General features: G+C 33.0%; 2 protein-coding genes across 3 annotated transcripts in view; both read right to left on the reverse strand.

The window, feature by feature from the left end:
• The window catches only part of LOC140746416 (serine/threonine-protein phosphatase alpha-2 isoform), a 58,058-nt gene extending 44,355 nt beyond the window's left edge, over positions 1-13,703 (reverse strand). The window contains exons 1-4 of one of the 2 annotated variants that reach the window (XM_073078552.1): positions 13,466-13,703; positions 13,185-13,316; positions 11,387-11,603; positions 2,086-2,174 (exon numbers count right to left, since the gene is read on the reverse strand). In XM_073078552.1, the coding sequence (XP_072934653.1) occupies positions 2,086-2,174; positions 11,387-11,603; positions 13,185-13,316; positions 13,466-13,526 (499 nt within the window). In that variant the 5' untranslated portion in view covers positions 13,527-13,703. The remainder of the gene's footprint in view (positions 1-2,085; positions 2,175-11,386; positions 11,604-13,184; positions 13,317-13,465) is intronic. The other variant, XM_073078553.1, reaches the window with a different exon arrangement.
• Positions 13,704-14,251: 548 nt separating this feature from the next.
• LOC140745976 (coiled-coil domain-containing protein 63) lies at positions 14,252-20,259 on the reverse strand. The gene is made up of 12 exons (XM_073077952.1): positions 20,068-20,259; positions 19,552-19,677; positions 19,129-19,323; positions 18,567-18,706; positions 18,061-18,235; positions 17,486-17,665; positions 16,586-16,736; positions 15,667-15,838; positions 15,215-15,356; positions 14,821-14,951; positions 14,470-14,604; positions 14,252-14,371 (listed from the first exon to the last, which is right to left on the reverse strand). Exons 1-12 carry the CDS (start codon positions 20,131-20,133, stop codon positions 14,335-14,337), a joined length of 1,650 nt encoding a protein of 549 aa, XP_072934053.1. The 5' UTR covers positions 20,134-20,259; the 3' UTR covers positions 14,252-14,334.
• Positions 20,260-24,979: the final 4,720 nt, after the last annotated feature.

Consider the following 24,979-nt stretch of genomic DNA (forward strand, 5'->3'; position numbering starts at 1 on the left):
CATATGGTGGCAAAAGTAGTAATGTCACTAGAAGTGACTTGGGTTTGGGAGAAAATACTGTTTTAGATCTGTTGTCCCTAATTGAAGATCCTTGTAAACATCGCGTATTTTTTGATAATTTTTTTTCTTCATATAAACTATTTTGCATCCTAAAAGAGAAAGGTTACTTTGCTACCGGTACTATCAAAGAAAATCGTACAATGAACAAAACTTTGAAAGCTACGAAAATTCTCAGTAAAAAAGAGAGAGGGTCATTCGATTATTGTTTTGACAAACAAAATGAAGTGCTGTTGGTTCGATGGAATGACAATTCTGTGGTAACTGTAGCTACTAATAATGGCAAAGTAGAACCATTGGTTACTGCAAGACGTTACGTGTAAAAAATGTCAGGTGCATCTCCATGCTGATTGTTTTAAAATGTTCCACTCCCGTTAGTAATTGAGTGTCCATCCGTATAAGTAAGTTGCGAGTTGAGAGTAAGTTTTAAAGTTCACTAATCCCAACGTTGCATAAACGCAACATTTTGTGGAATTTAAACGGAGGTATCAATATTTTTTCTGACTATGATTTTCTTCTTTTGAATGTATACGTAACTAATATAAATAATAAAATTTAAAAAAATCCTTTTATTTCAACCCTTGGGAATTAATGGGTTAAACTTAAACTTAAAACTCGAGCGTCGATTAAGAGTAGTTGACCGGCACTTGTTTTTATTCAAAAAATCTGCCAACAGTCGATATTCTACGCGACTGTATCGATGCAAAATAGTCACTACACACTACTTAATATATTAAGGGCTACTGTGTTGGGTAAGGCTGACCACCTCTCGGCTACTTTCGCCTGAGTTAAAGTGAGAGATAGTTACTATCTTGTCGCCTAAGCTACTGTGCAGACGCTTAAACTTAAACTTAAAACTCGAGCGTCGATTAAGAGTAGTTGACCGGCACTTGTTTTTATTCAAAAAATCTGCCAACAGTCGATATTCTACGCGACTGTATCGATGCAAAATAGTCACTACACACTACTTAATATAATAGTTCTCAAATGTGTGCTCTCAAAAGCCCACCAACTAGTAGTTGATCCGCGGTAGACAATTACCTAAATCAGGGGTTCCCAAAGTGTGCGCCGCGGCGCCCTGGTGCGCCGTAGAAAGTAAAGAGGGGCGCCGTGAGTCGATCCTCTAATCATTGGACACCACAAATATTGGCGTTTTGGTCATCGATTCAAAATGAATATCCAAATTTAACATCCAAAGCATTAAAAAATTTCATTCCGTTTGCAACATCATATCTATGTGAAGCTGGGTTTTCAGATGTAGCTGTGATAAGCTGAAGGTGGTAGAACCCTTTGTGGTTCGACTCCGGCGGCACCACCGCCACACCTATTTCTACCTAATAACAGCAGTGTTAGGCGCTGCTGTGTTCCGGTTTGAAGGGTGTGGTAAGAGAGAAAGACTTTTCCGAGGCATTCCAGCTTAGTCCTCAGGGATAGCGGCGCATCTGTGGCCGACCTCAGGTAGGAATATCTAATCCTATCTGGGGTTTATTACAGATGTCCATGGGCGGCAGTAGCCACTTACCATCAGGTGGACGGCATGCTCGTCTGCTACTCTTATATTATAAAAAAAAAAAGATAAAGAACAAAAATCGGATCAATGTGGAGCAAGAAATTAGAGTAGCAGTGTCAAGTCATATTCCCCGCTTTGAAAAACTGCGCGATGATCACTTAGCTCACCCTTCACATTGATTTGACTGACTAAATATCGTATTTTATTTTTGTTATCCTCAAGTCTTTCTTGTTGTTTTCCGTTTAAATTATTTTATAATAACGTATTGTACAATTTCATATTGTGGTAAGCTAACTACTATTATTGTAGTTACCTATTTCTTTCGACTGTCTTCTTCAAATAGTTAGCTAGGACAGGGCACAGGGCGCCATGAAAGAATATTAAACTTGTAACTGCGCCGCGGGTTACAAAAGATTGGGAACCCCTGACCTAAATAACTCTCAATCTGCGAGACCCGTGCCCAACTGTGGACAGCTGAAGGATAACGACGACTAAAGTGTCATATAAAATAGACTCACCTATCGCCGCCACTGGTAAGCAGTTGAAGCAGTCTGTGAACGTCTTCCATAGCTTGATGTTATACCTCCGTTTGCATTCGTCGTAGAACCTGATGACCAAAAAAAAATAACTTTAGTACTACCGCACTGTTAAAATGTTAAATTAATATGTCATGAATGTTTGTGTGTATGTCCTTTATAGAATCGTAAACTATGCATTTGGTCATGTGCTGATTTTTAGCAAATTTGTTGTGTATGAGGTCACGAAAGTTTCTGAGTTGGTAAGACCCGGAAATTTCGACAGATAGCGCCACTGTCATTCCAATGAAGGTACAAATCTTCAGTTATATGTATGTCATATTATTTTTGATAAAGCGGGCGAAGTAGCTGTCACTACTACTTTATTATATAAATATTTATTGATTATATATTAAATTTTAAATTAAATCACAACTACCAAGAATAAATCAATTGATCACGGGTTTTTGTATAATGAATTTATAATAATTAAATATAAATTGCCACAAGAAATCTAACAATAGGTACATATTTAAGTAAAATATGTATTTTTATTTTTTTGTAAAATTCAATCATAATTGTGTATTACGTAAATTATTAGCTTATTAGCACAATTTACGATTTGGAAGAAACCTATGGGAAATTTAAAATAAAAGTAACAATCCAACAATCGTAGCATATTTTTCTGAATTTAAGGATACATAAAATCATTAACGGCTTACATTTATGAAAATTATTAAGTTTACAATACACTAAATTTAACTATTCACTATTCCATATTCCCGTAATTTAACCAACAAGTTAATCATCAAATGCTCTCTTTGAGAGTCCAAGAGGGTCATCGTATCACTTTCAGAGTAAGGTCATGCACTGTTATTTTGTTTATAATATTTTATCCGTACGCACACTTGCATAATTGTACACTTACAGACTCGTGTGTTTGTGTTATATCGATACTTGTTTACAGAGGGATATGGAATATGGATCACACTGTCGTAATAAAAGTCGACGTTATGATGGACTATGCGCATACACGCGGCTTCACCCGCATAAGGCCTATTTACAGGAATTTATATTTAGGTATACAATATTTTAATGGTCAAAAAATTTAAAAGATGTTTTTCTTTTATAATTACACACAAGTAAACATAATATTACTGTTATTTTAAATCGCAAAGATACGAAACAAACAGTTTTTTATCTCAATCAAAAAATCTTAATTTCAATGGCATCTAAGGAACTCATCCCCCTAATCGACAATCTATCTATTATATCTAAAATTTAGACCACCCACATTTTTATCGCCATATTGTGGGAAGTACTCTGAAACTGCAGACAGACAACTCCACTGTGGGAAGCACTGTAAAACTACAGATAGTTTTTTTTATTATATTCATCTGTATACATACTATCTTTATACAGATCATACCACCGACACCTAAATCGGGTAATATAACTCGCCACAGTATCGATGCGGTGCGAGTGTATTGGCGGCGCGCCAGCCACGCGTGCGTGCGTGATACCGCACCGCGACCTCACGACGTGCGCTAATTCGTGCCATCATCACCGCTGAGGTGAATGGCAGCTTGTGTTACATACTGAAATCCTATATTTTTTCACACACAATGTAATATGATAAATCGTCTCGTACTCGACTCTCTACATACGAGTAACTATCGCACGTTGTAGTATAATCAATCTATCGAATTAAATAACTATCAAAGATCGTGACAATGTCTAATATCAAGAAATTTTCGAATGTCGATCTTTGGTACATAAAAAGTGGATAGATTGACTATTAATAATGGGCTCAGTTAATGTAAAGTTAACATCAAAACTATTTAAACTATTTACGCACCGCGACCTCACGACGAGCGCTTATTCATGCCATCATCATCGCTGAGGTGAATGGCAGCTTGTGTTACATACTGAAATCCTATATCTTTTGATATAGATGTAGCATACTTTGTTGTTTTTGTAATTAAGTGACTGTAAAATTGACATCAAACTATTTACTATATATAAATGAAGCGTGATACTTATTAATTTTATTGATATAGGACATACTATATATCTAATATTTATCTGTGAGCAAATAAATGATTGAGTGATTTATTTTAAATGCTCTCACATCAATTTCTTAAATCAGTAATTATTTAGTTTACCCTGTCGCGCTTGTATAAGCCCGCACGCGTGATTCTTACGTCCTATCGTTTCATACACACACGCACATCGCTGCTACAGATAATGCAATGGGTTAAATGGGCATGTGTGCAGACCGGAGCCGGACGCGCAAAATTAAATAAACACTTCCAAAGCATCAACTTAAGCCCATGATTTTTCTTCATCAACAGAGGTGAATGACTGGTTATGTTACATACTGAAATTCTATATCTTTACATATATAATGTAGCGTGATAAAGAACAAACTAGACTCTTATGTAACTAAGTGAAATGTATCTATTTTATTACAGTTCAGAAATAGTTAACAAGCATACTGTCCAGCTGATAGTAAGTGGCTACTGCCGCCCATGGATACCTGTAATCAACCCCAGATAAGGTCCTACCAGAACATAGGTTGCTGGAACGCCTCGGATAAGCATGTCTCCCTTACCACACCCTACAAACCGGAACTCAGCAAAGCTTAACAATACTGTTATTAGGCAAACATAGTTTAATATAAATTATGTCTGCCTACTAAATATTATATTTGTTCAAAACGACTATTAATCTAATGACGTTTAATAAAAAAATAACAGTTTAATCACGTTTTTTATTTAAAACAAATGGTTTTAAATAATTTATTGTAATTATTATGTTCCATTCCAAATAGTAAATGTTTCTGAACAATAATTCTACAACTATAACATTGTAGGAAGAACTACTAGTCTTGATTTTTATCACAATTTCACCTTGAATACCCCATATCATTCATTATTTTCTGTATGAAGTTATCTTATCACCAACATAGACTATCAAATATTTGATAACGGTAATTTATTGACAAACTTAGTGGATACTTATTTGATCAGGTAACTTTTCACCACATAACTCCGTCTACCGATATAATTTTCCGCGCAAAAATGATGTAATACTTAAATAATGTAATGTATAACAATGTATCTATAAATAATATACAGGGTGTCCCGTAAGTACCACGACAAACTTGGGGAGAACATAGGTGAGGGTCTGACCTCTTTGGGAAAACAAAAATATCTTAGTAAAAGTGTCACCGTTTTTGCACTATCAATTGTTTTAGATTTTTTGAGAAATTCAGCCCTCTTCATCTTCTTTCGTTAACTGCGTGTACAAATTTGGTGATGCAGTGTTTATTATTTCTGTTAAATACTATCAGATAGTTGGTCTATCATATTGAAATGTAAATTGGTTAAAAGATGTAAAGGAACCATGAAAAAAATAGGGATATTTTTAGATTTTAATTTTTTTACTATTTTTCTCTCAACTTTGACTCGTCGCGGTGAAAAAAAAATGTACTGGACTATAAGTGTACGTTGCGCCAAAAAATATGTCCAGTTAATAGAGATTTCAAAAAGGTACCACACTTACTATTTAAATATGAAAAAAAAAGTTAAGGCCGTTTTTGCATGAAAGGGACTGAAAGCAACTAAAACGTAATGATCGAGTTTTTATTTAAATTACGGTTTCTACCGACTCACAACGTGTCAGGCAGTGCTAAATCACATTATTACCTAGTTACACACTAAAAAATATCATTCTTCATTTGTAAAAAAAACAATTTAGTAACTAACTAGCAAACAAATTTTTACAATTTATTAAGTAAATTTTTACCTACTTTGAACTGTCATTTCGAAGTAAAACTTCGTACATGTATGTAATTTGAATGACAATACCATAATTTGACATATTGGAACAGATCTCATGATGGAGCCAGCAGGTGCATGGTTCATTTCTTAGTAAATCGCTCGAATTTGGGCTAAATTGGTAAGAAATCTACCATCCATATCCTGGCTCCATCATCAGATCTGTTCCAAGATGTCAAATTATGGTATTGTCATTCAAATTACATACATGTACGAAGTTTTACTTCAAAACGTCAGTTCAAAGTAGGTAAAAATTGACTTAATAAATTGTAATAATTTGTTTGCTAGTTAGTTACTAAATTGTTTTTTTACAAATGAAGAATGATATTTTAAGTGTGTAACTAAGTAATAATGTGATTTAGTACTGTCTGATACGTTGTGAGTCGGTAGAAACCGTAATTTAAATAAAAACTCGATCATTACGTTTTAGTTGCTTTCAGTCCCTTTCATGCAAAAACGGCCTTAACTTTTTTTTTTGAACTTTAAATAGTAAGTGTGGTACCTTTTTGAAATCTCTATTAACTGGACATATTTTTGGCGCAGCGTACACTTATATTCCAGTACATTTTTTTTTCACCGCGACGAGTCAAAGTTGAGGGAAAAATAGTAAAAAAATTAAAATCTAAAAATATCCCTATTTTTTTCATGGTTCCTTTACATCTTTTAACCAATTTACATTTCAATATAATAGAACAACTATCTGATAGTATTTAACAGAAATAATAAACACTGCATCACAAAATTTGTACACGCAGTTAACGAAAGAAAATGAAGAGGGCTGAATTTCTCAAAAAATCTAAAACAATTGATAGTGCAAAAACGGTGACACTTTTACTAAGGTAATTTTTTTTTTCCAGAGAGGTCAGACCCTCACCTATGTTCTCCCCAAGTTTGTCGTGGTACTTACGGGACACCCTGTATAACTTATTTATTTAATACTAGCTGACACGGCAAACGTCGTATTGCCATATAAATAAAAAAAATTTAAGGGTGAAAAACCCTTATCACTTAGGGGGATGAAATATAGATGTTGGCCGATTCTCATAGATACCGGATAAGCACAAAAAATTTCATCAAAATCGGTCAAGCCGTTTCGGAGGAGTATGGCAACGAAAACTGTGACACGAGAATTTTATATATTAAGATTGGAAATTTTAACGTTTACTATTTAAAGGGACCAATGGTATATAAAATGGTGTAATACTTAAATAATGTAATGTGTAAACTATGTATGTATAGTACATAATGTACAATTTAACTTTTTGGAAAATTTAACGTTTTTCAAAGTAACGTGAATTCTACCAATACGGTCTTGGTAAGCGCGGTGGACTATGGACTATGGCCTAATCCTTCTCATTCTGAGAGGAGACCTGTGCCCAGCAGTGGGACAATAATGGGTTAACGACACCTTTTTATTTGTAGCATTTTATATGGCTTAACGAGTCAAGCTATTTTAAGAAATGATCATAGGTTATTTGCGAAATAAAAAATAACTTGGTGATATACATATATTGAAAAATTTCGTTAAAGCTTGCAGCTTCGCAACTTCAAAGCTCTCTAATAAGCTGCTTACAAAGTTTTCTAATAAAAATCACTCATAATGTATTAAGTTTTATATTTTCTGCGGTCGTGGGTACGGGGCCAGCAATGCGAGTGGGACAAAGCTTGCCGCCAACCAAATCGGATTTGCTAACTTATATCGATTTTCCAAAATAAATGGACATGCTGTAGTAGCAGTACCAATGAATACTAACATTTTCTATAAACTGACCTACACTACGTACATGCTACTAAGCTCTACAAGGAAATGGACTCGTAATAAACCGCGTAAGCCATTATCGCGTTAATATCTATCCACAATCACGCCACGACTATCAATCATATTACATCGAAATTTAGGAAAGTTTTAACTGTAGCCGTCAACCCATTATTATCCCACTGCTGGATATGGATCTCCTTTCGAAAATACTGGGATTTAGGAGATAGTCCACCGCTCTGGCAAAGTGCAAATTAGTAGTACCTTTGAGAACTTATTTAAAGATCTCTCAGGCCTATAGGATTCCTCACGTCTTCCTTCACAGTTTCAGCAAGTGATCAATAATTTCTAATATGCACGTAAATTTCAAAGTGCTGGGGTTAAACCTCGAACCCAGATTGGGAGGCCGAGATTAAACTATTCGTTTATCACTGCTTGTATCTTGTTAGTATTAACTGTGTCGAAATGGAAACATTAATGGTTTGAGGTATAGGATAATAAAATCAATCTGTTTGTAACACCTGGTGGTCGGCTACTAGTAAATCCATCGGAAAGTAAACATTGGGAGTTATCGCCACGTTTATCTATAGATAATCATACGATGATGTCATGTTTGCACGAAATTCTTTAGTGAGTAACAAAGGAGTTGAGTTGATACGATTTTTGAAATCGACTTTAAGATGATATCGAATGATAATGACGATATAACATAGTAACATGCATACATCATGTCCTACACACTTATTTCGTAATATGATATGTAGGGTAACAATGTATGTATGAACGTGTATGATGCAATGTTGTACTATATTATATTTATGCATTTGTATGTTTCATGTTGTTTACGTGTTTGACTAAGATTTAGCCCTTCCTCCTAGAGATCAGGGGTTTGAGTCCCAGGCTAATTCTTGCTGTTATATATTAAGAAATAATTATCACTTGCTTGAAAGATGAATGAAAATAAAAGAAAATAATCTGTGTACATGAGGTTTCCATAATGTAATATGATTACTATGTATTATTTTGCCGCTTCCTAAAAAACTGGCTCTCGTACGTGGCTTTCGGTTTAAGGGGATTTTAGTTTGAACCACAGGAACCCAGAAACTCTAGATTCATCAGTGATTAAAATTATACCTATTTTATTTTTACGTTTTCTGATTTATAATAAGCGTTTAACACGGAACCTAACCATAATTGGTGCGATTGATTCTTATTCAGATTAAGAGTTAATTTTTAACCAAACAAACACGTAACTCAGGCGAACTTGAAACATTTGACCTTCGTAATGAATCAGTGAATGACTCACTTGTATTTACGATCGAGGCGGAATAGCGTGTGGGGTCGCGCAGGGTACGCGGTTAGGGCCACTGTTATTACATGTCAGTAATTGTAACGGTAAGTATGCAAAACAACTAGAATTATGTATATAAAGTGCTAATGGGTCTGTTGTTCATATTTATGAGGCATAAAGTAATAGCAATCTAGCGTAAGAATATAAAAACAATTAGGATTTCTATATGCTCAGTCACTAATTGAATAACATTACCAAAAAATCTATATAAAAAAAGTGTGTGTGTGTCAGCTACGACGCACGATTGGAGTTTACTCCTTACGAATGATAATTATGATATATATCGAATAGAAAAAAGGGTAGGTAAATGAACGCATCTGCTAAAATGATAAGAGAAACAAACATATATCTGTAATTATTCGGATTATTTATATTACTTCAATAATGCGTATTACATAAAGTATGTTACAAAATAATATAAAATAGCGCCATCTAGTGGCAAGTTTTATAAATTGTAAGTTTGCAAGTTTATCAATCTATGTATTTTGGTTCCAAATATTATAATGGTAACTTAATATAATTGTTTATATTAAAGTAAATTTTAATATAATATAATTATTTATATTTAAAACAATGTTAAACGTTTTATAACTTAAAACTTAATAATTATAATTTCTTTGCCATCTATAAAATATCCTTGTTGCAATTTACGGATGAAATTTATATGAGACTCAATAAACATGTTATTATATGTAATTTGGATTGTTTCTGAATGTTTTATAATTCTAGAATTCATTTAAAACGTATTGCTAATTTTATATAACTTATTTTGAACATAATTCATTAGCAATAATTCTGTAATAAATATTAAATAATACTGTTTTGATTTTGCCCGTTTATCGTTGATAGATGGTGCTGATCAATAATGCATCCATTTTTATAAGTTAAATTAATATATCAGTAACTTACAAAAGCCTCTTTATGTTAAAAACTTATTTTGCTAATATTATATCTTATTCAATTGCTTACTGATTTTATATGTTACTCTTCTTTAAAAACGTTCATAAAAGATTGTTAATCATATTATGGCGCCAATGTTCATATTTTTCACAGTGTTTATAAATGATCAAACCTATAACTTAATTTATGCAAAAATGTAAACAAATTAGTTAATGACGTTTTAATGTTTTATATATTGCTAATTATTTTTATTGTAATAATTACTTTCATATGGGATTTGAACTTACTGTATTTTAAATTAATAAAAGCACTCTTGATTCATATTTTGGTTACCGTTACGCATCCGTTACGCCTCAACTTTTCGTGTTACACTTGATTTTACTCCTCATAAAATTTCCGTACCGGGCCTTATAACTCAAATCGTTTCTTAAGGAGTAAACTCCAAAAATGATAACCAAATTAGCATAAATTATAATAATTGTCACATTGTCAGTTTTTCTTCTTAACAAATTGACTGTTCTCAGATCAAGAAAAAGAGTAATATGCCTTAATTATACTAATTTATGAGAGCTTTTGTAAGAATTCGACGACGCGTGACTGAAGTTGTTAGGAATCATTTCCCATGACTGTAACAGTATTAACAAAATGATACCCTTTCTTTGGTTTTTGTTTACGTTGATTAAGTAATTTGAACTTCGTCATATTAATTAAATGATGCAAAAAGATAATAATTTAATTACTTTTTAAGATCTGAATTAGACATTTTTTACAATACACATTAATTTCCAATTTTACTTGAAAAATCGGCAATTAATGAGGATTTTGTTACATTATTTAATACCAAATTAAATCATACAATTAATTTATAATTTCATATTGTATGAATGAAACCTTGTATAAAATGTATAAGCCCTTATAATAGTGCCCGCTTAATGGTAAATTAAATTTAATGTGAAAAGTATTCAACACAGGTATGTTTCTACCCTATAAACTAGGTGAATGCCTTACATTATAGCTTTTCTTACCCCACATTAACACTCCTGTTACTGTGGGCAACATTAGAGAGAATCACGAGACCATGGTACTACTAAAGACGAACTAATGAGGATCTATTCAGCGCTCATAGCTCAGCGCATTAAAACCACCCTAGTACAACACTCTGTGGTTCGACTCCGGCGGCACCACCGCAACACCTATTTCTGTCTAACAACAGTAATGTTAAGCACTGTTGTGTTCTAGTTTGTCCTGATGAAGACATACTTTTCAGAGGCATTCCAGCTTAGTCCTAGGGGTAGGGGCGCATCTGTGGGCAACCTTAGGTTGAAATATGTAATCCTATCTGGTGTTGATTACAGTTGTCCATGGGCAGCAGTAGCCACTTACCACTCATCAGGTGGACTACATGCTCGTCTGTTACTCCTATATCATATAAAAAAGAATAACTAAGAAACTTACCCATAAATCCTATTGATGCTGGCACACTCATGGTTCCCTCTTAATAAGAAGAAGTTCTCTGGGTATTTGATCTTGTAAGCTAGTAGCAGGCAGATAGTCTCCAGTGATTGCTTCCCGCGGTCCACATAGTCTCCGAGGAACAGGTAGTTGGACTCCGGCGGGAAGCCACCGTACTCAAACAACCTTAGGAGGTCGTAGTATTGTCCGTGAATGTCACCTGGAAGAGAGAGTACAATTAATATTGTTCTTAAATTGGACATTATGTACTTCCTATGTATAGTAGTTTTTTTTGCATGATTCTGCATATAAACAAATCACTTTAATACTTTCATTCAAATTACATCTTAGTTTCTTTTTTTTAATATAAGTATGTACATTTTATATTTATTTCTTATTAATGGATTCATATTTAATATATAATAAACTGGCCAAAGAATACAAGACAAAAAATATATTGTACACACTAATATTGTACTTATGTATCTAGTACACATGATATATGCATACAGAAAGGTGTCCCGTCCATTTTGGTGGATGAGATTGGATGATATCTGAGGCAATCTTAGTTTTCAAGAATGGTAAAGCATCTTAGATGAGTTTCAGTTAGAACTTGGTTTATACAGGATTGATTACAGATGTCTACGGGCAGCATTGACCTTTCTATTTGGTGATCTTTATACTTGTTTACTGCTTCAATCTTATAAAAAAAATGATTTCATGTGTTGATATATTTTTATGGCTTTTAAATGCAATCCTAAAACTGCCCCGCTTTAGACTCTCCGCTGTCATTAGGGCCAACTGCTACACACTGCTACACATGTAAATACACAAAACACCCCAGAGCTCAAACCCAGCACAAATCTAATTCACATTTGAATTTATACATGGTGAAATATAACAGAAATAATTTCAAAAATTCAAAATAAATCGTGCAAGCAAGTGATGTTATGTTCAAATACAAACAAACATGAATCATTTAGAAACAATTAAATGAATATAGAACTACAACTAACCCTTATTAAACTTGATTTTTGTAGTAATAAGTATTAGAAGAAAAGCAATATAGATAACTAAAATAAACAGCTTGTAAGAATAGGATGTATAAATTGAATAAAACATGCATAATAAATTTGCATAATTTAAGAAATATGGAAAACTATATTTGTAGGATCAAGCAAAAATATCTTAAATTATATCATTTATTTTGGCAATGGTTATTATAACCAAGTCTATATAGATCAGAGACTTCATTAGTCTATCAATAATTCCAATTCTATATAGAGACAACTCAATAACAAATGATTTGCCACTTCTGATAACTATTATGGTCTATTAAAGTGGTCCCTTTGCATAGACTTTTAGCCTTTCAGTGATAATATGACAGCTAGGATCCACACTTCTGCAACAACGCAAGATCTGCCTCACGATAGAAATAGGGAGTGACGGTGGTACTAAGAATATTGAACAATACTGGTTCTACCACCTTCCAAAATAACTTTTTATGTCCAAATTCAGCAGTATATGCTACTGATTCTATGTAATGTAATATAAAAAATATTGTGTAAGTCATAACAGGAAGTGGCACTTTCTTTATCGTGTTTCACTCATCTACAAAGATAAATCATTGTTTCAGACAATCGGTCACTTTTTAACTACTTGAGATTGTAAGTATTAATTCATTACGTCGGTAGTTCCACAAATACTAACATTACGTGTAGGTACGTTAGCAGATTTCGAAAGCGTAGCAGTTTTTGAAAGCGAGTGAAACGGTAGCAGTTATGACTAAAGCTGTACTCACCGCATATTTTCAAAGGTGCTTCCAATTCAAGTAATATCGGTTGTGATAGGAATATTTCTCGAGATTTCAAGCATAGCCCTTTGATCTCAATTTCCGTCAACTGAACATTCATACCAGGTTTCTCGCCCCGGACTGGAAACAAGAAATAAACATATCACCCGCACTTTTTTAACACTCATTTCACTATATTTTCACATAATATTGCCCATGAAACATTTTTATTCAACACCAAAACAACCGCCAAACACTACACCGTTTACTTTCCCGATATAAACATTTACCTTTTAATAATTTTTTTATTACATTATCGATGTTCAACTCATCTGTGTCTCTGTCTGCCATCGGATATAATATTTGTGCACGATTGACTAAATAGGGTAAGTTAAGAAAGGAAGATTGTTAAGATTTTCGCCGATTTTTGTGAAAGGCACAACCTATTTCAATTCTCGGCTAAAATGAAATTCAATGGCGGCGGAGACATCACTCGCACACAAACAAGAGAAACACATCATCAGTGTTCCCATATACGTGCACCTCAGTTACCCCAACGTGTAACTAAAAAGCTAAATGTCAAAAATAGCAATTTGAAAATTCGTTTTATTATTTTTAGGAAAAAATCAACAGGATTCAAAAATTTCCTTCCTTTTTTTATTTATTTGTAAGTAATTTATTAAACGAATTTAATACTATAAAAATCTCAATTAGTTACTGCAGTTAGTCCTTAATAACAAATACTACTAATACTAACCAATCTAAGTTGAGCAAGTCTGTTCTTATCTGGAGTTGATTACAGATGCTTATGGGTTGCAATGTCCATTTCTCTTCAGGAGGAATAAATTCTCCTCTACAATATTTACACGAGGTAAAAATAAGAGAACAATAATTAAGAAAATAAAATACAATTTATTTTATACAAACTATATATTTTTGCCATACTTGTGGGATAAATTGTACTTATGGCAATACAATCAACCTCCCTCGTCTATCTAGTGTTGCAATAATCACACGTCGTCAAACTTTTCAAAATAGTAGAATTACATTTTAATGGGGAATAATAAAAAAATAAATATCTTTATAAATTATAATATTAAGCGAAAGGAATCCTGTTGTAAACAAATAATCGAAAAAAAGAAACATTATAAATTCGCAATCAATCCTTCTTTGGCCCACGATATGGATGACGTTTCCTGAAAAATCAAACAATAACATTATTCGTTTTGTTAAATTTCGATAAGAAAATTTAAACTTAATAAGCAGTTAATGAAATATCGTTAAAAATACATACGCGGGGACGGTTAAAGTGAAAATGCCAAATTTAGTGTTGATGTCCTCAAGATGGAATATCCCTTCCACATATTCGCGATCAGCGGGTATTGCAGGAGTTTCAAACACCAAATTCATGATGTAGTCTTCAACACAACTGAAAATCCATTTTTATAATAAATATTCTGGATTTTTCTATTCATCTGGAGTCTACGTCTTTCTTTTGTAAATGCTGATAGCATCAGATACAAAAGTTTGTTATAATTATGCATATTAAAGTTAAAATAGTAGCAAGATTTTAATACTGGGGACGCGGAAATTACTGACAGTAAGTAAATTTAAATTTGGGCTAATAATTAAACAAAAAACTCACTATGCACATGGTTGGTATGGGACAAGTTTTTCGATTTTGTTTGGTTTAAGAGTTTCAACATATGGATCAGCTACTAATTTCGTGGTGACCGGAGCTGGTCCCTTGCGAGCTTTAGGAGTGGGAGCTGGTGGCTGAAATATAAATAAATTACTAGTACTATTTGTTTTTTTTTTTTATTTTATAAGAGATGGTAGGAAAATCATAGTAGGTATGGCAACATTTATAGTACTGTCATATAAAAAATAATTGTGATTGGATGATTATTTACAATTAAATGACAATCATTGGTTCAACATTTTGTCAAGTATATTAGGGTTGCCATTATTTACAATTCTGCCAAATTTACTGCGAATGTGTATTTTGATATTTTCTTCCGAGTATAAATTTTACTAACTTTAACAGCGCCGTATACAACTTGAATTAGGATTTTGACTTCAGTTTCCAGAATTTTAAGGAATTTGGGTACGTTCCATTTCGTTACTTCCTTATGATTACCCAACAAGGAGAGCAGAGGCGTACAGTCACATTTCGCCAATCTTAAAAAATATTATAAAAACATTTTATTATTATCTTAATATACTGTAATAAATATTGCACATTAAAATAATTATAAAATTAAATGATGGGTTTGAACGGTAAATTATACCTATATAGTTTATAGATATCTATATTATATTCAAAGTAAATCTATATATGTGGGTTAAAAAAACATTTTTTTTCTTGAAATAATCATATTCAACTTTTGTTTTTCATCGACCAAAGATAACTTACCTTATGTCAGTTTACAAAAAATACCAACAACAGAGTAAACTCTGTAGGAGGACCGAGGATAAGTTTTTTACTGACCTGACCAAGTCGTCAATTCCTCGGAGCACCTTCAAGATGGTAGCATCTGCGAGGTTGTTCAGTTCAAGAGTCTGCTGGGTGCGCTCGCGCTCCTCTTGCAACGTTTTGCTTATGTCCGCTAAGCGCTTGTCCTGATTATCCTCCCTGGCTTCGTTCATGTCTCTTTGATCCACTGGTACGAGAAAGAAGGATTTAAGGTGAAAGTAGTAAATTACGTTACTTGGTTCTTGCCAAGGATTGCATGTTTGGCACCACTTAATCAGCTATTCGACATAAGATGGCGTTGCGATGACCAGTGATAACCAGTGTAGCATTGCATAGGTTTACCTTACTCTTTAGGACAGACTCTGATGTATTTAAATCCCACATTTACCACAGTCCAAATTACCCAGACCATCCATACAACATCAGTAATTACGAATATACAATACAAAAACAATTGAAAACTTCGATAGTGTTATTTAGCTTGAAAAAATAGGTTACTTGTAGCGCCATCTGTTGTCCAGTAGAGCAAAGTTAATAGACTATTCTGTTTTTATACTATTTTTTTAGTGATTTTAACCAATATCGTCAAGGATAACATTGCTAAAAAACAGTCTGCCCATTGCTAAAAATACTAATAAATACTGTACTATATACTACATATATTATATTATAACTATGTTTTATTATCTTAAAATATTTGTATAAAATAATACATTTTTTTTGTTCATATATGTGTATGATTCGTTTCCAACTAGTTCTCTTGTTGCTGTGTATTATTATTATTATAAATATTGGGTATTGATGTAATTAATTTCTCGTTTATTTTATCATAACATACAATGTCACAGTATGTGCACGTGTGGCCCTTATCTGCACGAAAAAAATATGTGACTGAATAACATTGGCCACTTAATCTGTGGTTGTGTGAACTAACGTATCCTCTGCCGCAGTATCTCCAGCTCGCGTCTCATGAAGATAGACTCCTGCAGCACTTCACAGAGCAGCACGAAGATCGAGAAGTTTTGGATTTCAGTCGCCTTGAAGTGGTTTATGATCGTCGCTATACGGTCCGAGCCTGCGTAACTCTAAAATCAAAATGTTTGCTGAAATATTGTTACACTATCTACAAAGAAAATTATTGTTGGTTGAATATTTGTTACGCTACGATGTCAGAACCCCGCTGATAGATGGCGCTGTTAGCATTTAAATGGATCTTGGAGCAGATGGCGACACTAGACTGCTAACGGATTGTCAATTAGAGTTCAGACACGAAAATTGTGAAAAATTACTTTCACTATTTAATTTTCACACATTCATACATAAATTGTGTGAAAAGTAATATGTTATAAAAAAAATTGTAACATGCTGGACATAGCATGGACATAAAGTTTTCTTGTGTTAGATATTATTAACAACATGAGCGCAGTTTTAGGAAATCCACCTATCGGTTAAATATGCGTTGTTTGTCAGTCCCTGGTAGAATTTGATCAAATATAATGTAATATAAGGAACAGCTGTGTGAACAAGAAAATTTTTATTGTACATATTTGGCTTTGATATGATTTTATGTAGGGTTAAATGCTACCTATAAAATAAACATTTCTGATTATTATACTGGTAATGTTATAGGGAATAAAAAGTGCTAAAATAATGCCCTAATAACACAGCCGACGCTTTACGAGTATTAGAAATAATGCTATTTTTTTTAATTATCAGACTTTAATATTAAAAAGTCATAAATTGAAAAATTCGAGCCTTGTAAGCACCTATAATCTAATCTCACTAATTTGCCTTGTAACTATAAAATAATCTAAAATAAAGCAGTAGAACTAACAAATATCTCCTCCAACAGCGCGTCATGGCGCGCTATCTCCTGCTCGCAGCGCTGGATCTCCTCCTGGCGCCGGATCTCCTCGCGCTCGTCCGCCTCGCAGATCCGCCGCGAGCCCTTCACTCGCAGGAACTCCTCCAACTTCGCCAGGTGGTTCAGTTCCCCTTCGTACGATTGCATTTCCTTGGTAAATATTAAGAGGATTGACCCTTGCGATAAAAGCTTTTGTATAAACGAAATCGAAATAATGAGGTCCTAATATTTATACCTACAGATTGTAAAATAGCTTATAATTTTGTCTACAGGCGGTCACAGATAGATATCGCTCTATATTCGAGGACTAGACTCACTGCTTACTGTTATAAAAAATAAATAAATAGATTGATAGATTAGATATTATCCTATTAGATTATAACTATTCAGGAACAGTTTTAGCCGCAAATGATTTAGTCAGACCTTATTAACGTTTCATTTATGTCAATTGGGTTGGCAATGCTTCTTTTAACTTTTTACGCGTAACATTCTAAGAAAGATTTAAAGGCTAATGATTGCATTCAATAAGTCAAAAGCAAGTTTACCGATATATCCCTATTCAACTGGAAAAGCCCCTTCCACTTCAGAGCCTCTAGTTTCCTGCAGCATTCATCGCGGTCTCCAAACGCGCTGGTGGCGATTTCGAAAATGTCCATCAGGTATTCCTTGCCTTTAACCAGTTTCCCGATCGTCCGGTTCCATTGGATGTTGAAGTCGTTTCTAGAAATGAAATAATCTACGCTTTCTAGGAACCTGTCTGATATTAAGAGGCCGTTGGCCGTGCGTATGTGTGTTTAATATAAGGAACCAACAATGTCTTTGTACTTTTGAAGTCTGAGATGGAAAGCTTAAAAAACTGAAGCTTAACACATTCTTTAAACCAAAAGTATGATGCTCCTAAAGTGTGATGGTGCAATTTTAAATAAGAGGAATGCTCCGAACATTTGAACAAGCTCCTTCACCACATATAAGTGGATTCACTATAGGGTAACCTATGATACAGAAATACAAACCTGTACTTTTACCTGCACCTTTCTAAATAGGTACAAACCTCTCAACCAGAAGTCTGTCAATTTCCTCTCGAACTTGTTTGTTGTCAGTGTTGACGAGGCAGAACCTCTTGGTGGCGAGGTCCAGGCGATTTTCCATCCGCCGGAGACGGTTGCTCGCGTTCTCTATCATTGCTAACTCCTGGAAGAATCATGGTAAACAAGTTTTTCTAAACCTGTTAGTTCAAAATTTCAAATTGTTTTTAAAATATTTGCCTTATTTTTAAAATTTCAACTTAAAATAATTACAAAATAATTTTGAAAACAGTTGAATCATAGTTGAACCTACTTACATAATCTAATAAAATAATACTTGAAAAACATAAATTGAAAAGTTTGTGGCAATCTTTTCGATCACGCGGATAGATCACCATCTACATATTTAAAAGTTGCACATTATTGAACAGAACATAAAACACTCCTTTAATAATTAATAAGTGTAAATATTGCTTTATTATTTATTATTTACCTACTTTATGTTATGTAACTGAAAAAGTCTAGAATCTTTTACGACTACCTCCTTCCATCAATCTACATTTAAGGGAAAGTTATTAAAGATCCTACATCAGCCTCCGTGGGCACTTTCTTCAGCAACTCCACCATCTGCTTCTGCGCGAGGTAGTTGAGGCAGTCCAGCTCCGCCTGCTGGGCCCGCTCATCACGCAGCACCCCTTCCAGGTGTTCATACTCGACGATGGACTTCCGAGTACCATTCTTTACTTGGGAGTCGCGGAGCGCGTGTTGGCCTTTCTTGGCGAGCTGAAAGTAATGATTTGTGCTGACAGTGACGTAACGGAACGTAACGGAATGAAGTACATTTATTGTTAGGCCTACATGGACACTTACAATGTGCCAGCTGCAATACTTTTGTTTACATTTAATAACCCCATGTAAACGTGACGTCACAGTATGCCACATTAGATCACGTCATCCTCGTCAATTGGAGTACGCATTAAGAGTTTAACGGATTGAACGCATCTAACTCACATTAATGCATAGTAAGGTTTCCTTCAGTTCAGTAGCCAGAATGCCCAGCTGCTTCTCCTGGGGTGCGAGCTGGGGAATTCCACCCGCTCGCTTCTCCACGCTGCACATCGGCGCCAGCTTTTGGAACTGAAATGGTGTTCGATAAAAAAATATATGGAATGCACTATGCAGGTACAGAGTGTATTGGTACTAGTAGCGCCATCTATGTTGTGAGTATGTAATGTATGTCGGTTTAAAGAAATTATACTTTAATATTTTGGCACTAAATGAGGTGTAATAATTAATTACCGTTTGCTAAAAGAAAAGCGATTAATTTTTGAGATATAAAACTGCAGCAACTTTCTACCATTCGTCAAGAGATAGCGCTAGTTTTTACGCATCACATACTACTGGCACAATTTTCGTACAGAGTCTTTTAGAGTTTTCGCCAAGTGCTCGTTAAATGGTCTCAATTGGTCTCTCGTTTGTGAGAAAGAACTATTTTTTGTTATTCTTTAATTTATTAATGTTATTTACCGTGCGTTGCACATTGCTGAGCTCCGCCTCCGGATCTATGGTCTTCTGTTCCACTTGGGTCGGCATTGTACAGCGCCTGTTACCTGCTCTCTTTAAATTAAATTAACAAACAAATTATCTCTGTAAAATTCAGCTGAAACAACTTCACAAAACTTCTACTGACGTATGACAGATAATTTTTGTTTCTACTTCTTTTTTGTGCTGTAGTTTTTAAGAAGTTCTTTATAGTGATGTATGTATGATGCACGGAACAAAAATAGTTTTTATTGTTTCGTGGTATGAAGTCTCAATGTGACTTAGTATTTTTTTAGTTTCATAGTCTACTAAAAGAGCAATGAGCATAGATCTAAAAGTAGAGAAAATATCCGCAGCTAAACTGCGTCTGCAGCCAGTAGGAACTGGTACTTAAGAGGGACGTAATACTTATATGAGACAAATGACCCTAGTTATTATAGGCCTCAGCAACTTCTTCAAAGTTAAAAGTAATTCATTGTCCTTACATAATTATTATAATTATGTAATAATAAAAATAATTCATTAAAAATAGTCCTGTAGTCATTAATTTCGATCCTCAGTCAGGCAAATATCAAAATGATGAATTTAAATACTTATTTTTTGTCTTTTATTTTGTTCTGTGTGTATGTGGCAATCATAAGGACAGAATTAAGAACTCTATGAAGATGTAAGTAGATGGGTGTAAAGTTTTTATGTATTTATATTTTAATACGGTCCAATTTCACCACGAAATGACAAAATGTAGTCAGGTATAAAAAATAAAATTCCAAAATAAAATTTGCATCATTTATTTTATTAACTCCACAAATTATACAAACATGGTACTTAAATAAAAACTAATTAAGATCTAATTAAGTTACAATATTAAGTACTCACGAGTGCTTATATAATATAAATTATACGATATTGACATAGAAATGAATGGATTTCGGGTCTTTGCCAAATTATACAAAAAATGACCGCAGAAAACATATTTTCGGCGATATCAAAATTTGTTGTTGCTATTTCATGTTAAAATATTATATACCATTATCAAGAAAACATTTTAATTTGAAATCTATTATTATAAATTAAATTTAGAGCATTGTAATGTGTTATATTATTAATCATTATAAGTAATATTATTAATATTATATTATAGGTATAATATAGAAGTAGCAAAGAATCACCGGATGGTAAGTGTCCATGAACATCTACAATCAAACCCAGATAGGGTTCCAAGATAATACAAACCACAGTTGTGTTACTATTTGCCTATTATATCTTACAGAACGCTATTGATTTCTACCGTCTTATTAGTCGCTGTAGCACTTTCATTTCGGATGTATTTGACCGCAGACCCAAAGTCCATTCGAAGGTCAATATTGGGTTAATATTTTTAAAACTTCGAGCTTGTATTATCACATGAAAAGTTATATTGCATAGTGTTAAAAAGATATTCTAATGAATTGACGCAAAATCGACCTTCTATATAATATATATCGACTTTTGTATAATATGTCAAACAATTAAAGTCACTTTGCTGAGCATAAAGCCTTGTATTTATTAGGCAACATTTGTTTATAAACTTTTAAGGCGTGTTTATAAACAAGTTTACCGCAAACAATGTTTCTGAATCTTTGCAGTCTACACTTGTCGGATGTTGCTAGGATGTTGCCCGAGGAGATAGTGATGCTCTCTGCTGCTTACGTAATAATTCATAAAAGTGTTAATAGAAAAAGAAATGATGTTTGTTTTGTAATGTAAAATAAACGATCGTAATCTTCGAGTCCTGATTTATTACTAACTACTCAATACTTTCAATACATTCGATCAGACTTATCATAGTGCATCGCATAGTACACCACAGTTTTTTAATATCTCGGGAATATTGTGAGCGTGAATTATGCATCTTGGGGTCTAACTCCTTTTGCGAAATATTCAATTCTGCAGCAATATCGGCCCAAACATCATTTTTTAAATTTATTTTATTGTCTTTATTTGAGACATCCCAAAGTATATTATACTGTTGATAAAGCTCGTTGGACCACACTATTTCCATGTTTATAAACAAGCGCAACATACGTCCACATCTGTCAACTGCTGTTTATAAACTAAATGTTTCGTCTTGCTCCCCATTCAACGTGGGGAGCACAGCAACATGTTTCAGAAACAATGTTTCATCACCTTTGTTTATAAATTGTTTACAGAGATGATGAAACATTAATAAACACTGTTTATAAACAGTGTTTATAAACAAATGTTGCCTAATGAATACAAGGCTTCATTCCTCTCAGAGTGAGTAGGGGTTAGGTTAGGTTAATGTGGATTGGTAGACTTCACACACTCGGCTAACCTTTTAGAGAATTTTCAGGCACGTAAATTTTCTCGCAATATTTTCGCGTTAAATCATGATATATAATATATATTTCCTGTTATATATTATATTATATACCTGCATAACTTCAAAAAATCAGTTGTCCGCTTTTATTTCAACCCTAGACCCCGTAAAGGATCGATCTCTTACTATTAGTAAAGGTCGAACATTGTAAGTTTTACAAGTCGACTCTGCGTCAATATTTTTGAAAAACGCCATATACACAATAAATCCCAGTATATGACACCAAAGTGCTTTTTATTACTTGAACTCTAATAAATATTCTTAAAACTTATTATAAGTGATTCAAATTTAAAATTATACATCATTAACTATCTAGAATAAAAATTAAGTAAAAATAATGTCAGTATTTTAAATATAGTATTAAGTAATTATGGATGGATAATAAAATTGCAGAAAATATTCCATAATATTATTAAGCTACGAACATGAAACTAAAATAGAGTTGGAATGACAACGAAGTAATCTCTATTATTATAAAAAGTAATTTGTGCTTGAACAAATTTTGTTGTAATTAATAATCCGAGTATTCCACTTAACGATCATAATGAACAATTACTTCGATAATTAGGTTCCACTTGCCTATTTTTAATGTGAAATGGGTCCAACAATTCAGGAAATATAATATTGGACCATTTCCATTTACATTACATTTCCATTTACATACAATATGTATGTAAATGTAAATATATTATATACGTTATTATATACGTTATTATATATTATATACGGTTATATATTATATACGTTGCATACTCGCTGGGAACAAACGAATGGAAGCGAATACGAGTATGTAAATAACTTACTCAAGTGTATTCCGTACTCGCCAAGATGCTCGTCCGTTTTCTCTAATATATCAGTGCGCCTCAAATGATCGCGACTGAATGATAATCTGCACTTGAGAGAGGCTTTTACATACTCGTCATTGTACGGCGAGTTATTCGGCGGATTGTTCGCGAGTATATATGTAGCATGATAAGACAACCGCAGTTCTCAAGTAGAAAGGCAAATATTTGTCGTTAAGTGGTACGCAGAAAAGATAAAATGACATTTCCACACTTGATTCAATTAATTAAAAATAACATTGCAAGTAAAAGCGTAAGTATTTTTTCAGTTTACAGCAAACGTGTAATTTAAAAGCATAATTAATTCAGTCTTAAAATAAATTAATTTAAATTCCATAAACGTTTCAAATAAACATAGCAAAACTTAGTACAAAATATACAATAATGTAGTAAACTACCGTATATCTTAATGTAGTAGTTATTTACATTTCACGTATCTTGCTGTAGTAATCTCCTGAAAACTTAAAACATACTTACGAACAATGGTCTTAATACATTATTTCTTTTCATTATTAATGCTGTAAAGCGCGGGAAATTAAATTGATAATTTATTTACTCATATGAATGAGGTTTGTAATATCTATCAATAATGCATATAAATCAATTTAGTCATACATTCAGTTAAGCAAAGATATGTAAATGACATTAATAAAATCTAATGCATTAAATTAAAATAATTATATTACATCTTTATAATGTAGCTATCGCTAACCTACATTTTTGCGACACAAAAACAGAGCGATAATCTCATTGAAAAAGTGTATTAAATATTCAAATAAAGAATTTCAGAATTCGTGGAATACAAAATAAAATAATAATAAAATTAAATTCATTAGACCAAATAATTGACGTAACATTTTTTAAATTGAAAATCACGCTTTTTTGTATAAATTCCATTGTCTGTGTGGGGTGCACAATAGTGCAAGGGGCCAAGTTATGTAATATTTTTCTGTTTTCACATGTATGTGTTTGAAGTATATTACTCGTAGATAAATATTATTACGAGTTTATTAGCAATATTATCTTCATAACTTTAAAGTATTTTTTATCTTTGAAATTCACAAAGTTAGTTAGTTAGTTATAATTTACAATGTAAAATTTTAAAGTATTAAAGGCACAGTTTTAAGGCCAATATTTATAAAATTAAGTAATTATGTAAGTGACAGAAGTGATTTAAACTATGCATGAAGTATGAAATATATTGGGATAAGGCACAGAAATGTCACCATTTATAGAATATACAAGTGATTACCGATATTGATGATAATGTATTGTGAATTCAAGAAAAGATAATGTCTAGAACTTATATAAGATTTTTGAGATGAGATAAACATAAATATGATCTCAACGACACTTATCCATATCTCTCCCTACTTTACTTGCTAAATTAGAGAGAGAACAGATCTAAAAATGCCATCGTGATTTTTTTCCTGAATAATTGTTATATAATTTCAATGGTAAGTATTATAGATTTATATTTTCGCTTTTCAATATATTACGTACAAAATTTTATCTTTACAGATATATAATTAAATGTCTTTAAATAACTATTTCATATAAAACCTATTGCATTTAGGAATAACCTCCGTTGTACTCAATGTTATCCTAAAATTGCGGCAGATCGATTAATTCCTATTAAATTGCATTATTTTATTATTATTACTCTAAATAATAT

Source organism: Epargyreus clarus, unplaced genomic scaffold, assembly GCF_041222505.1.
Source record: "Epargyreus clarus isolate Ecla_fem2 unplaced genomic scaffold, WU_Ecla_fem_2.2 ptg000012l, whole genome shotgun sequence".
Classification (NCBI taxonomy): Eukaryota; Metazoa; Arthropoda; class Insecta; order Lepidoptera; family Hesperiidae; genus Epargyreus; species Epargyreus clarus.